Source organism: Haemorhous mexicanus, chromosome 15 (genome assembly GCF_027477595.1).
Source record: "Haemorhous mexicanus isolate bHaeMex1 chromosome 15, bHaeMex1.pri, whole genome shotgun sequence".
NCBI lineage: Eukaryota > Metazoa > Chordata > Aves > Passeriformes > Fringillidae > Haemorhous > Haemorhous mexicanus.
This window is the reverse complement of record NC_082355.1, coordinates 15,718,333-15,732,392: the sequence shown is the minus strand read 5'-3', so window position 1 is coordinate 15,732,392 and position 14,060 is coordinate 15,718,333. Positions and strand designations below refer to the sequence as shown.

Below are 14,060 nucleotides of genomic sequence, written 5' to 3'. Positions count from 1 at the left end.
GCTGGGCTGAATGTGGCTTTGAGCAACCTGGTCCAGTGGAAGGTGGGCTGGATTATCCTAAAGGTCCCTTCTGACCAAGTAATATTATGATGGTTCTATGATTTGGCAAAACCAGAAAATGTAGAGGTGGACTCACACCCATTTTGAAAGGAATCTCAGCTGTTCTTGGTGGGATTGGAGGTTCCTGTTGCTGAGGTAATTCCAGCAAGCATCACTTCATGCAGTGATCAGGAATGATTCCTTACTTTGCAGTAAAAACAACCTCCAAATGTGTTCTTTCCTCTTCCCTGGGGGGAATCGAGAGCAGGGGAGTTGCTGGCTCTGCTACAGAGGCAGAGAGAAACCAACAGGATCCTGGGCTGCATCCGAAGGGCCATGGGCAGCAGGTTGAAGGTGATTCCTCCCCTCTACCACATACAGTTCTGGTGTCTCCAACATAAGAACAATATGGAACTGCTGGAGCAAGTCTAGAGAAAGCCACAAAGTTGGTAAGAGGAGTGGGGGATCGTCCCTATGAAGACAGACTGAGAGAGCTGGTGGAGAAGAAAAGGTTGAGTAGAGAACCCATTGCAACTTTCCAGTGTCTGAAGGGGCCTCCAAGGAAGCCAGAGAGGGACTCCTCACCAGGAACTGTAGTGACAGGACAAGGAGTAAAAGGCACAAATTGAAAGAAGGGAATTTTAGGTGAGATATATGGAAGAAATTCCATGGAAACAGGTTGCCCAGAGAAGCTGTGTCTGCCTCATCCCTGGGACTGTCCAAGGCACGGTTGGATGGCACTTGGAGCAACCTGGGCTAGTGGAAGGTGTCCCTGCCCAGGATAGAGGGGACTTGGGATGAGATGAGCTTTACGGTCCTTTCCAGCTCCTTAACATTCTATGATTCCCAGCGAAGGCAGGGATGGTTCTCCCCCTCCTCCAACCCCGAGCGGCGCCCTCAGCCCGGGCCGGGCACACTCAGGCGGGGCCGGCCCGACGATCTGGTCTCGGGCCCACAGCCCCACCAGTGCAGCCGGCCCCGGAGGGCACCGCAGGATGACGCCTGGAGCGAAGAGCCCTCACGGGAGCCCCCAGCCCACTCGGTGCCCGTCCCACAGCAGCCCACAGCCCGCTCGGTGCCGATCCCACAGCGCGCCCCGCCCGCGGGTGGAGCTCCGACTGCCCCCGCCCCTCCGCGCATGCGCCGTGCGCGGACAAAATGGCAGCGCCCGTGGATCTGGAGCTGAAGAAGGTATGAGACCCCCTGCCCTTGTGTCTCTCTTTCATGTGCGCTCCCTCTTTGTGTCCCACCCTTCCACTGTGTGTCCTGCCCGCTGTGTGTTCTCCTCCGTGAACCCCTCCGTGTCCCGGCGCCGCCGGCCGGTCCCCCCAGCCCGGGGCCGGTTGTGCCCTCTCCGCTCCTCACCCCGGCGCTCTCCCCTGGCCAGGCCTTCACGGAGCTGCAGGCCAAGGTGATGGACACACAGCAGAAAGTGAAACTGGCCGACCTGCAGATCGAGCAGCTCACCAAGACCAAGAAGCACGCGCACCTCACCGACACGGAGGTGATGATGCTGGTGGACGAGACCCGCATGTACGAGGGCGTGGGGCGGATGTGAGTATCGGCCGGGCGGGGGACACCCCGGCTCTGTGCGCCGGGAGGGGGGACCCTCGATTCAGGAAGGACAGTGAGAGTCTGGAGCATGTCCGCAGAAGGATAACGCAGCTGGGGAAGGGTCTGGAGCACAAGGACTGGCTGAAGGAGCTATTGCAGCTCAGCCTGGAGAAAAAGAGTCTCGAGGGGAACCTTCTTGCTTTCTTCAACTTCCTGATTGGAGAGTGGAGCGTAGTGGTTGTCAGCTCTTCTCCCAGAGAGCGCGTAATGAGAGGACGTAGTCTTAAACTGCACCAGGGGAGGTTTAGGTGGGTCATTAGGAAGAATTTCTTCACAGAAAGGCTGATTAAACACTGGAAGGGGCTGCCCAGGGAGGTGATGAAGTCACCATCCCTGGAGGTATTTAAGGAAAGACTGGACATGGCACTTAATTCCATGATCTAGTTGACAAGGTGGTGTTGGGTCACAGGTTGCACTCGGTGACCTCAGGGGTGTTTTACAACCTGATTGATTCTGTGTTTCTGAGACCCCCAGCCTGAGGCTCTGTGAAGCCTCCAAGATGCTGCCCTGGGCAGGATGCTCTCCACAAAGAGCATGTTAGTTTTCTGTCAGCATGTTCACTCATTTCCTTTTTCTCATTGTCTTTCATTTTTGATTTCAGTGATCTGCCTGCGAATGCAGCAAGGCTTATTCCTTTACCTCTTGGGGTTAGGTGCTGGCTGCCTTGATAAAGGGCTGTTACAAATTGTATTGGCTTGGTGTGGTTTTGCTTGCTGGCTCAACTCCTGGCCTCGATGCTGTCCTCTGGCACCTCTGGGGAGTTTGTAATTTCAACTAGCAGAGCAGTACTCTAATGGCAAATGGCATTTGTGGGAAGGCCCTCACAGATCTGCCCAGCATCAGTAATTTCCAGTGCAGTTTATGTCAAACTCCTTGAAAACCCCCTGTGTATAGCTCCTGTGCTCAGGGCTTTGCTGGCACGGATGTTTTACAGAAATGTCCTTTGCAGTGTCATGCCAGGCAATGGATCTAATGTGATTGTTTGCATTTTTTTCAAACCCTTGGAAGTGAACATAAGGCTTGTATGGGTAGTCCCAGGGCACTCTTAAAGATGTGCTTCTGTGTGTTGGATGGCTGTCAAAAGAAACACCTTAAACCAGGCTGAGGTGTTCTGATTAATTTCTGCAATGCAGCCTCTGATAGAAGACCCCATAAAGTGGTCTTTATACAGAGAGGTTTCACCATATAAAGTGGTGTCAAATCTGAAACATGTGCTTGCTTGACAAATACCACATTAGATTTCTGCATTTCTGATTTGAGAAATGGATTTTGTCTCATGTGAGTTGGGTAACAATGATGGCTGCCCAACTCGGGATGTGGTTTGTGAAATACTGGATCTGCATGGACTGCTGCCAGAAAGGGAGATTGTATCAACCTCTTCCCCACCCTGTTTACTCCACCTTCTTCATGTCAGAGTGGCTGATCACAGGACCAGTGAGTGTAGTGAGCCAGATCAGCCTTCAAGTGCCCTCATCCCTCAGCCCACACAATCTCCAGACCAAGTTGTAGGGAGGTGGCAGGACTAGGAAGCCAGGAATGGTGTGTGTTTTGCATTTTGCTGAGAGTTTCAGGGGGTTGTACCCAGGCTAAAGGAGCTGTTCAGAGTGGCAGGGTTCCCACTAAATAAACTTTTCCAAGTAGGTTAAATGTTAGTATTGGGTTTGGTGGGGATGCTGATGCCATCAAAAAGAGACAGAGTCTGGACTCTTGCAAGAGGTGACTGATTGACCAGGGCAGGCTGTAGATGTAGCAAACACTTGTGTTTGGAGTAGTCATGAGATGTCTCAAGAGCCTTTTTTTTCCTGTTTGGGTTCTTCACAGAGCAGACAGATGAAGAGTAAAAGATAATTCTGAAGTCAACATGTTTCTCTAAAGCTTTTTCAGAATTTGAAAGTCTAGAGTGCCTTTGGATGGGAGAAGTCCCTCAAGGTACTTTAAGAATGTGAGAGTGTTGGTCTTTATGATTAAGTGATCCTGCCTGTGAATCAGGTGTGGGGAGCAGATGTTATTTCATCATGGTCTGAAGTGCATTGTCCTGCTTTCTGCTTCTGCCTCCTCCTTGGGAGTGAGACACCTTCTTGATGTGCTAAACCACTTACCCTTGCTGTGTGCAGGAGCCCCAGACCTGTGGGGAGTCCTCTCTTCCTTACTTTTCCATGACCAGACAGGTGTGAGGCATGGCTGGCAGCTCTGGCTCCTCGGGGATGGCAGAGGCGCCAGCAGGAAAATATTTGCATTGTGATATTGTTTCAAAAACTGAACTCTTCATGGGCTTTGTTGTATTAGTGGCTATGCAAATACAGATTAAGGGAGTGCTCTTCTTCTGAATGCTATTCATTCATTCTTTTTTTTTTTTCCTTTTTTTTTCCCTGCCTAAGCCTGGCAGGGTGTTTCTGTGAGCTCTGCCTGTCCTGGCTGTGGGGCTGAAGCTACCCTGCCAACTGGCCGTGATGCACTGGTGTGATTTGTGTCACTTCCTAGTGCAGAGAGCTTGCACCAAGTACATGAGGAACTTCCTGAAGCCCACTCCAGCCCTAGCAGAGAATTTAATGCTGAAATGTGGGCTTTTGGCAAAACAGGCTAAAGCAACCCTTGAGCAGGAGTTTTAATCCAAGGGCAGTCTGGCATCTTGTGTTCCACTAGAGACCTAAGGAGATGGTCACTGGTGGTTCTTCTGGACATAGAAGCCATGTTCTGTGAAGTGGACTAGCAGATGTCCTTCATGGACACCTTCATGTCCTTCTTTGGCCACCAAAGGCGTATTTGTGATGTCTTAATTTCATTTACATAGTCCAGCATGGAAATACTGAAGCTCTAAAGGGTTTCAGTTACCCAGGAAGGGTGGAGGTTTGAGTCACTGTTAACTCTGATTATCAGGGTACTTCTGCTTGAATAACTAAATTCTTGAAGTGAGTTTCGTGCTTCTATTCCTGTGCTAAACATTTTTTTTTAAATTTCCTTTTTTTTTTTCCTCAGACCCATCTAAGCTGCTACTTAGAATCTGGCCTCTGATAGGGTTTCTGTGTTTTTCCTCCAGTTTGGGTGGATGGGCTGTATGCAAAGGGCTAGCACGTACCCTTCCAGGACAAGATACTCCAGGTGGAATTTGAAGATACTTCGTGGAATTTGAAGGCTTGAGAAACTGTGGTGACGTGCTGCATCCTGGGAGGAAGCCTGCCTGCTTTGGTACTTCCTTGTGCATTACTTGGAAAGCAGTTGTGTGGTTTTTATTTTCTGAATCCCTATCCTGAGTCTTCTTCCTTCCCAGAAAGCTTTTCCTTCACTGCTGATGAATGTGAAAGTTTCATTTGTTGTTCCTCAACTGGAGTTTGATTTGGTTTTTTTTTTGGGAGGTATTGCAGTTTGTGTAACATGCCAAGGCCTTACCGGGCTCCACGCGTGGGGCTCAATTTACTTTTGCTAAAGCTATTTTTGGTTTGACAGAAGAAATGTCAGTGCCACATAGTATGAGCTGATGAATTGCTGTGTACTGTACATATCTGTGAGGCTGGGATCTCATCTGGGTGGTGGCATCTTGCCAAATACATTTCAGTTCTGTTACTTCATACTTTTTTGAAGGGCCCGTTACGTAGCCTGAGACAGCTACCACTGTGCTGGACTTCTGCTTAAGCTATTTGTGAACTGATATCATCGTGTTGCTTTGAGAACTATGTTGAAAGTTTAAGCTTCAGAATTCTGTCTGAATATTTCAGACCTTTCCCTTTACATTCTTCTAGCCCATAACCTGGACAAGATCCTTATTTACAGGAGAAAAATGTCTGGCACTTGGTGTGGGGCACAGTGAGGAGAGTGCTGCAGATTTTCATGCCGTGCCAAAATAGACAGTCAGTTTTGGTTTGATATTGCTTTATCATCAGTTTACTTGTACAGCTAATGGGAGAACACATAAAAGAGAAAATATAAGTAAAAATCAAGTAAGTACTTTAGCACAACTTTTGGCTCAAGATTTTCTGCAAGCATAATATATTATCACAGCTGTCCCTATAAAATGACTTTGTACCATTACAGTATTTTATGGAACAGCTGTAATAACATGATTTTGAATTTAAAATTTTTTTTTAAAGAGTGGTTCAGATTTTTGGTGGTTGAACCATATGCATATGAAACGTGAGAGAGAATTAAGTGTTCTTGATGATTCCTTGGATTTAAATGCATTCTTGCTTTTACTGTGATTCATGGTTTTGTTTGAAAATGAGACAAGATCATCAGTCACTGTAAGATCTTTCCTGAGCCCCCAAAGGCAGCACACTCCCTGCTGCACGTCACTGGGTAAAGCTGCAGGAGCTGCATTTTCACTGTTTGTGTGTGTGTGAGGTGTTCGATTCTGCCAGCACTGAACACTGCAGCTGCCCTGTGCTTCCTGCTCACATGGCAAAAATCTCACAAAGAGCTGAAGGACACCCAAGGCTCGATGGTTCAGTTACTAACTATAGGCTGGTGTGTGAAATCTGAGTGGCTTCTCCATGGCCTGGCTCTGTGGGGAAGGCTCGGTGCGGGCTGGGCGCCGGAGCCTGGCTGCCGAGGAGCTGACAGGTGCTGACACCAGTCCCAGGGAGCAGCGAGTTGCTTTCTGGCCAATTTGTGGTTTATAAACCTAAAGTTCCTTCATGTAGCTATTGGAAAAGGGAGGATTTATTTTCCACAGTAAGTCTGATGTGTGGAGAAGTTCAATCAGGCACTGGGCTGTGAAGAAAACAAGATTTGTGTCCAGCTGCTTGATCACTGCTGCTGCACATTGAACGAGCTGTTGGGAGCTGGTGCATGAGGAATCAAAGGCTATATGGGCATAAGTCAAAAGGTTTTCCATCCCACAGTTGGTTTTTATTTCAGATTTTTCCCGATTTTGAACTACTCACTTTTGTTGCAGCCTGAGCAATGATCTTCAGAGTGTTGTTCTGTGTGAGTGGGCCTGAAAGTTTGCAAGATCTTTTTAGAGAGCTGTCATGGAAAGCAGAAATGAGAATGATGCGTGCAGGGGTGATGCAGTAGTTTTCTGTGCTGCTGCCTGTGACTTGGTCTGTGAAGTAAGGGGCAGGAGCTTGTCATCCCCTTCCTGGTTAATTGGGAGCTGGTCCGTGGACTTGGTGGTTAGTGCTGGCAGTAGTGAGATACTGGGAATCTGGACTCTTGAATTTGGTTCCAGCTCAGAAAGGGAGCTTGTTCTCTTGGGCACAGGCTGCTTTTCCAACTGACATCTCATTTCCAAACACATTCCTTCCCCACTGCCCTGCCCCCACTTAGTTCTTGATCTTATTCCTGCTGCCCAGGGCTGCTCATTTGTAATCTCCTGGATATCTTGGTCCAGTTATAGCTCTTCTGCCCTGCTGCTCTACATAATTTCTCCTGAAACGTCAGAGAAGAAAAGATTTCCATGGCTTGTGTGCAAGATGTCTATCTGCCCTGTTCTAGGAAACAGCTGCACTTCTTTAAAGAATCAGCTTTAGGCAGAGAACTTGGGCACGTCTGATAAGTCAGTGTTTGTGAAATACATAAGGAGTAGAAACAAGGGTCTTAAAATAAAAATAATAGCTAATTTAAAATACAAATAAGTCTTTTACTTATCCCTTCTGGAAATAAATCTGTTGGTTATAGTTCCCCACCTACTGCGTGGGTGTCCTGATAGGAGATTAGCCATACAGCTTTTCCTCTTGCTTGTCTCCCTTGCCTGGTGACATTTAACTCTTTAGGAACATTTTTCTGTTGGGACTAGGACTATGACATTCACATAAGTCTGTTCCATTCTTTTCTTTATCCCTAACTTTTTCTCCATCTGTTTCCTAGACAACACAGAGGAAGGAGCTACCTGAGTAAACTTGAGATGAAATCTAAACTGAGAAGAATAAGGGTCAGAAGGGAGGCTGAGTGCTCCTGAGGCTGCCCTTGTTGCTAGAAGAGGAAGTTTGATGTGCTGTGAGCCAGAGGCAATGTGCTGTCATGGAAATGCCAGAGCCTTCAGGAAGCCTGCTCTCTCAGGGCAGCATTTGCAGGTTGGGCTGTAGTAAGGCATCTTGGCTTTGTCCCTGCCTCTAGAGAGAGGATGGCTGAGCTCTCTTGCAAATACAGGCCATCTCTTGCTTCTGTGGCTCAGAGTTCTGTTTGGATATAGGCTAGACAAGTATTGAATGTTCTGAGGAGCTTACACTGCTCCTGCTTTTGTGACTTGCTGTGCCAAATGACTTTGCAAAACCATTATGGAACATGAGTGACTGATTTCTGAAGTTCTCCAAGCACTTAAAATGTCCCTCTGGTATTCTGAAACAGCAAGAAATTGCCATTTATTTTAATATTTAGTGGATTTAAAGTACTGTATTTTGAAATTTCTTCCCCATTTCCCGAAGAAAATTTTGGAATCAAGGGTGAGAGTCCCTGGAGAAATACTGAATTCTAGAGCACTTCTTTCAGAACACAGGGCTGTTAGGTTTAGCACAGAGGGTGTGGCTTTCCTGCAGCAGAGAAGAATGGCCAGATCACTGGCCCCAAAAAAGGGTCCCAGCTGTATTTCTGTCTTGCTTGGAGATGCCCTTCCAGGTGTGGAGTCAGTGGATATTCAGCCAGAAGGACAGGATGTGACAAGGTACTGAGGGCCCACAGCTCTCAGTCAGTCTCTGAGCTGGGATGTGAATGTCAGCATAAGATGCAAATTTTAGGTGGAACAGCCTTAAAACAAATGATAAATGTAAGTCTGAACATGCTGGCCTTGTCAACTGTTCAAAGCCTGAAAGAAGGGGAGGTTCATTCATGACCCCCTGGAAACTGAATTAAAACACTGAATTAAATATGAAGAAACCAATCCCATGGCATGAGAACTCCATGTTACACAAGTTTAATTCAGAGATGCAAGAACCAAAGTGCTGCATCAAATCTTGAACCAAATGCAAGACAACTTCTGTCTTGAATCCTTACTTTGTTTTCTTGAAAACTATTTGCTGAATTAACGGAATGTTTTGGCCAATTTAGCAAAATGAAAAAAAAAAAAAAAGAAGCTTGTACTTGCTGATTAGGAAACAGCAGTGTGGTTGTTTTAGTGCTTGCTAATTTAACTCCAGAGTCCAGAAATATCTGTCTATTAGTGTTATGCTTGAATGCTTTTGGCTCAGTTATCTTTGTGTCCACTGCTGTGAAGTTTTCTGTAGTTCTTTGATGCTTTGTTGTAGCAGGATTTGGGATGTGCAGAAGCCAAGACTGTGCTATTTACCCACAAGTTGGGTCTTCCTCCTCACCTTGCATTTCAAAGGTTTCCTCCCAGGCAAGGCAGAAATCTTTTTTCTCTTTTTTTTCTTTTCCCCTCTTGCAACTGTGGATGGGTTTGCTTTTCAAAAAAGGTGGATCCTGATTTTGCCAGTTTCCCTGTACAGGTTCTTTGGGAAGGTCTGCTGCTGAGAGGGGCATACATTTGTCTGTCAGACTATAGCAGTATCTTCATGTCACTTCATTTGTTGCTGCAAAGTTCACCTTTTTGATCACAGAATATATATCAATAAGAAAAAAGTTAAAATATAAATGTCTTTAGGATTATTTACCAGGGTGCTTACACCAGCGTTTGCTTGTTTATGTTTTCCTTGGTGCATATCCATGTGGTGTTGTAGCTTTTTTTGTTTGTTTTTTGTTTTTTGTTTTTTTTTTTTTTTTTGGTGTTAAGCATTCTTCCATAGGAATTTGTTGGGAATTCTTGAAAATAGAGCAGATTTGTGAAATGGATCTTGACTTCCTATTATTGGAGAAATTTTTCTGTTTTCTGCTTCTTTCTGCTTCTGGTACAACCCAGACTGCAAAAAATCTATTTGAGGTGCATGTGTGGTTGGCATGTTGTAGTCATCTGAGTTCCCTTGGCTTAAATAAGCCACAGCTCATCAGTGCTACATACTAACAAATTATATGAAAACAAAATTAGAAGACAAAAGCGCTAAATCAGGAATATAGTGAGGCAGAACCACTCTAGGGGATTTCAATTGCATGAACTGCTGTTGTTCTTGCACTGTTTTCCCACATGGATTTAATCTCAAATGTTATGAATTCCTGTATGATAGAGAGGAGGCATTTGCTTGCTTTTTTTTTTTTTTTTAATTCCATTTATGTCAATTGAGCCTTGAAAAAGAATTTATGATGTTCATTAAAAGCAGACCACAGTACTATTTTCTTTTTTTGGGTTGTGCTATATTTAATACACACATAGAGGTATATTCCTGATGTCTTTTTAAAGAACCCAACATGAACAATGGTATAAATCTACCATCTAGTTAAGTGTCTGGCAATGCAGAAACTGCTGTTTGCAAGCTGTGTTACTATCTTGGCTGGAGGTAATGTAATATGCTGGGGCTATTGAGAGATGCCCCCCAAAAAAGTGAAAGCTCAATGTAAACATGGCCTGAAGTGCAGCCCAAACCTCTCCGTGGGGCTGGGCGCGTCAGGCCAGCCCTGCTGAGCTTTGGGGAAGCGAATTTGAGCGAGGTTTGAGGCGTGGAATTCTTTGTTCAAATCCTTTAGCTCCTTAGAGTAAATAGGTTTATGGCTTACAAACGTTCATCTGAGTAAAAGTTACCCTTGTTGGGGCCTACATAAGACGAGGTTTGGCCGATGTCCAGCGCCACTAATCCCGGGCTCTGCGTGCTCCGGTGTGTCAGGCTGGCTCTGCACAGGTTGTGCTGCCCACTGGGGATGTCTCCTGCCCAAACAGCTCCTGGTGCTCATCCACCTCTGCGAGGGCAGCAGTAAAATGTCATGTGAACTATAAACTGCTGCTCCTTGGAATGTATTCATGTATAATCCTCCCGACATAAGCTGCGGGATTTGTTTTGCTCTAAGGTATGCGGGGGGAATAGTTAGGGTCAGCTATATTGAGGTGACCCAGTGGGATGACTGACCACTAAAATAAATGCAAACATACGAAAAGCTTCAACTCATCTGTTCAAGCTCCATCTGTTCTGAACCAGCTCTAGTTAAGGCATATGATCTGTTGATGGGAAATTCAAAATCGGGCTGAAAAAATGTGAAACCCTTAGACATGAAGGGTGGCAGCACGAGCTATAATTAGTGATAATTTTTCTTTTTTTTCTTTTTTTTTTTTTTAATATTACTTCCTTGTCTTGTTTGGAGCTGGGTAATTCATCTACAGTGACTAAAACTGGAATTTGGAGGGGTATAAACTGTGCCTGGTATGAACTGTGTAGAGAATCATTTACAGAAGCACCAGCAAATCCTGGGAGAGTAGAAGAGGACTACTGGGTGCTGGCAGTTCTGCACAGCTGGTTTTGGTTCAATCAAGCTAGATTGCTTGGGATCAGCTCCTTGGAAGCCTTTCTTCCATTGGCTTTGAACAGTACTTAAAATGCAGTAATCCCCTGCTGAGTCTGCTCAAAGCTTGAGCAGCAGTGCAAGTTCAGAATTAAAAAGCGTCTTTAAATAGATAAATGCATCACTGGGCTTAGCCAAACTTTTCTCACAGAGTGGTCTAAGGCAAGCACTTGGTTTCAAGGGGCAGGACATTCCATGTAAACACTGCTGTGATATACCACAACATGTTAGGTTGTTTAGAACTACAGTAAACACGTTAAAATAATGTTTAGGGCTTTGCACAAAATTGTTTGTTTTCTTTTCAGTTTTTGTAGAGAGTTTCCCAAGTGGAATGAGAACCATGTAGCTGAAGTTACAGTGGCTCTTTGTGTGAGCTGGGAGCCAGGTGAATGGACTTACAGATGTGCCATTCATCATTACTCTGGCAAAATAACACTGGACATAGGTACCTGTAAAATTGTCTCTGTCTGGGATTAGGCAGAGAGCTGTGTACCCGTCTTGGCAGGGGAAAAGCTGAGGCTTCCCCTGCTACCCTGATTCTTGCAGAGATCTACATGGAGCCAAGTGGAAAGAGCTTCTTTGCAGACTGTTTGTGTGGGGGTCCTGTGGCCTGTTGTGGGGCTCCTTCCCTCCTGGTTTCAATACTTGAACACAAACAGCCACTTGCACAGCCAAGGCAGGCAGGAGAAACACTGGGACCACACTTCCTGACTCTAAGGGCAGAGGAGAGGCTGCTCATGCCCAGCTGCCTACCACTGACAGCTCCAGCTGTAAGGGCTGCAGTCTGTTGCAGTTGCAAGTAATTGAAAGTAGGGATTCTTCATGGAAAACCTGAACTATGAGCATCACTGTGACTCCACCTTTAATAACTTTAATGACTTGTATGTCATAATGAAGAGTGGCATGTGCTGAACAAACATCTCCATAACCTCATTCATTAAGAGGCAAATCTTTCAGAATCCAATATTATGTCTCAAAGTCAAGTAAACAGCACATTTTGGTGCAAACAGGCTGAGTTATGGAATTACTTACACTGGACCATCATCACTTTGTGGGTGTGTATATGTGACACAAAGGAGCAGACAGATGATGAAGTGGGCAGCACTGCTGACCTGACAAGAGGCTGAAGGCCTTTTGGGCCAGAGCATCAGGGAGTGCAATATAAACACTGATCAAATGCAAATCATAATAGAAAATTAGAATTGTGAAGGGGTAAGAGATCCCTTCAGAAGAAACTAGCAGTGAGCCTCAGAGAGTGTATATAAACCACTTTCTTTGCCTTAGGGAAACAAAATTCCTGGTGTGGGGCTAGCAAGGGGAGGAAAATAGAAACAAGTGGGAATATTTAGAGTGAGGTTTCTCTTTCAGTTCACTTGTGCTCTATTTCTGTTCCCATATTGCGCTTGAGAACCAACAGTCACTGTGAGGCCAAGCCTGTAGGTGCAGTCGATTGGCACCCACTTAGCTCTGCTCCATGGAGCTGTTCTTGTTGGCAGCCCAGGTTTGGCTGAGCACTGCTGTCCTCAGGGACCCCCCTCCTCTGCAACTTTCATTTCTAGTTTTCTTTGGTTTGCTTTGAGTTTTTACCATGATCTATGTACACTGGAAAAATTATTAGCAAGTCCTATTTTAAGTGGCCATTCTCTTTGAGATGGGTGGCCAGGTGAGATGGGGTGAGCTTGTCCATTCTGACCCAGATATTTCTGGTGTTAATTTAGCAACGGTGAAAAAGTTCCTGTGTGAAGAGATGATTGTTACTAAGCTTTGTAATTGCCACTGTGGTGCTGAATCACTGTTTCATGGTTGATAGTGTAGGTGTCATGTTTGACAGGTCTGTGAGTGTGTGCTGTGATGTTTCACTGAGAGCAGGAGAATACAGCTGAACTCTTGTGTCAGGGAGAAGACTTGGTTTGCTGCTTGTCTTCTGTGGATTAGCAGTGCTTAAACTGCATCCCAGTCCAACACACAAACTCTGGGAGCTTGGAGCCTCCCATGAACTCCAGCAGAGCTGTGAAAGCAGCTCTTGGGTCAGTATTAGCTGTGTCACCTGCTGGACTCTGCACCACTGAGCAGAAGGGGGCTCCTCGGCTCGGTGACTCTCATATGGGGCCAGCTCTCAGCTGGTGGTGAGCCTCCAGGCACAGAATTAACTTCATGTGTTTGAAAGGCTTGGTCACAAGCTCACTCAGGGAAGAATTAAGTTGTCAGAATGTACTGTGCTTCTTTCATGAGCTTGGAAATCTGTACATAAAATAACTACATCTAACTGAAACCAGGCAGCAGAATGACACTTTCTCCAGCTTGGTGAGGAAAAAAATCTAAAAATCATCAATGATGTATTACTTAGGGTAATTGGAAAAATGTAAATTTAGATTAAATTTAAATTCTGGTTTATTACAAGTGCCCTGCAGCACTTCTTACCTAATGAGCAGAACAAACTTTTGCTTTTTCCAAGTGCTGCCATAAACCACATTATTTCCTTAGGTAAGAACTTTGGCCAAGATCTCCATAATGTGTGTATCCCAAACTAGACTCTAAAAAACTGATGTGTTTTTGAGTCCTACTTGTGTTGGAAAGCGAAGCCACAGATTTGAACAGTTAACTGTGGGTGTGGATTTGCAGTTCAGTTTTCAAAGACCTGGCCTTTGGCATCTTCCAGGGTGGCACCTGTGCTCTTGAGGCTGAGAGCTCCATGGTTCTGTGTCAGGGAACTCAGCTGGGTGGCTTTAAGCAGTGCTGGTGAAGACCTGCAGGATGCTGCTGCCCAGGTCAGGGACATCTGACTTGCTTTAGAGCAAATGTGTGAACAGACCCAGGTTCCATCCCACTGTTTTATAGCAGGCAAAATCAGGGTGGTTGTGTTTGTGCCCAGCTGCCTGCATAAGTCTCGTCAGTGCTAATTTCAGCCATCCAGTTTTAATTTGCTGTCGCATGTCTGCCAGAGCATTGCAGGAGGGTGGGAAGGAGGATATTTTCCCTGATGACTGCTGTTGACATTTGCAGAATAAAAGTGAAGTCAGGCAGTTGTTTGTTGGAGGTTTTGGTGCCTGTAGCAGTTGTGAGCCAGCCGGGATCGCCCAGTGCCTGTCACCCAG

General features: G+C 45.7%; 1 protein-coding gene across 1 annotated transcript in view; it reads left to right on the top strand.

Moving 5' to 3' along the window:
• Positions 1–1,132: 1,132 nt before the first annotated feature.
• PFDN1 (prefoldin subunit 1) overlaps positions 1,133–14,060 on the top strand; it is a 31,345-nt gene continuing 18,417 nt past the window's right edge. The window contains exons 1-2 of the mRNA XM_059860184.1: positions 1,133–1,230; positions 1,427–1,593. Coding sequence (XP_059716167.1) covers positions 1,198–1,230; positions 1,427–1,593 — 200 coding nt within the window. The 5' untranslated portion in view covers positions 1,133–1,197. The remainder of the gene's footprint in view (positions 1,231–1,426; positions 1,594–14,060) is intronic.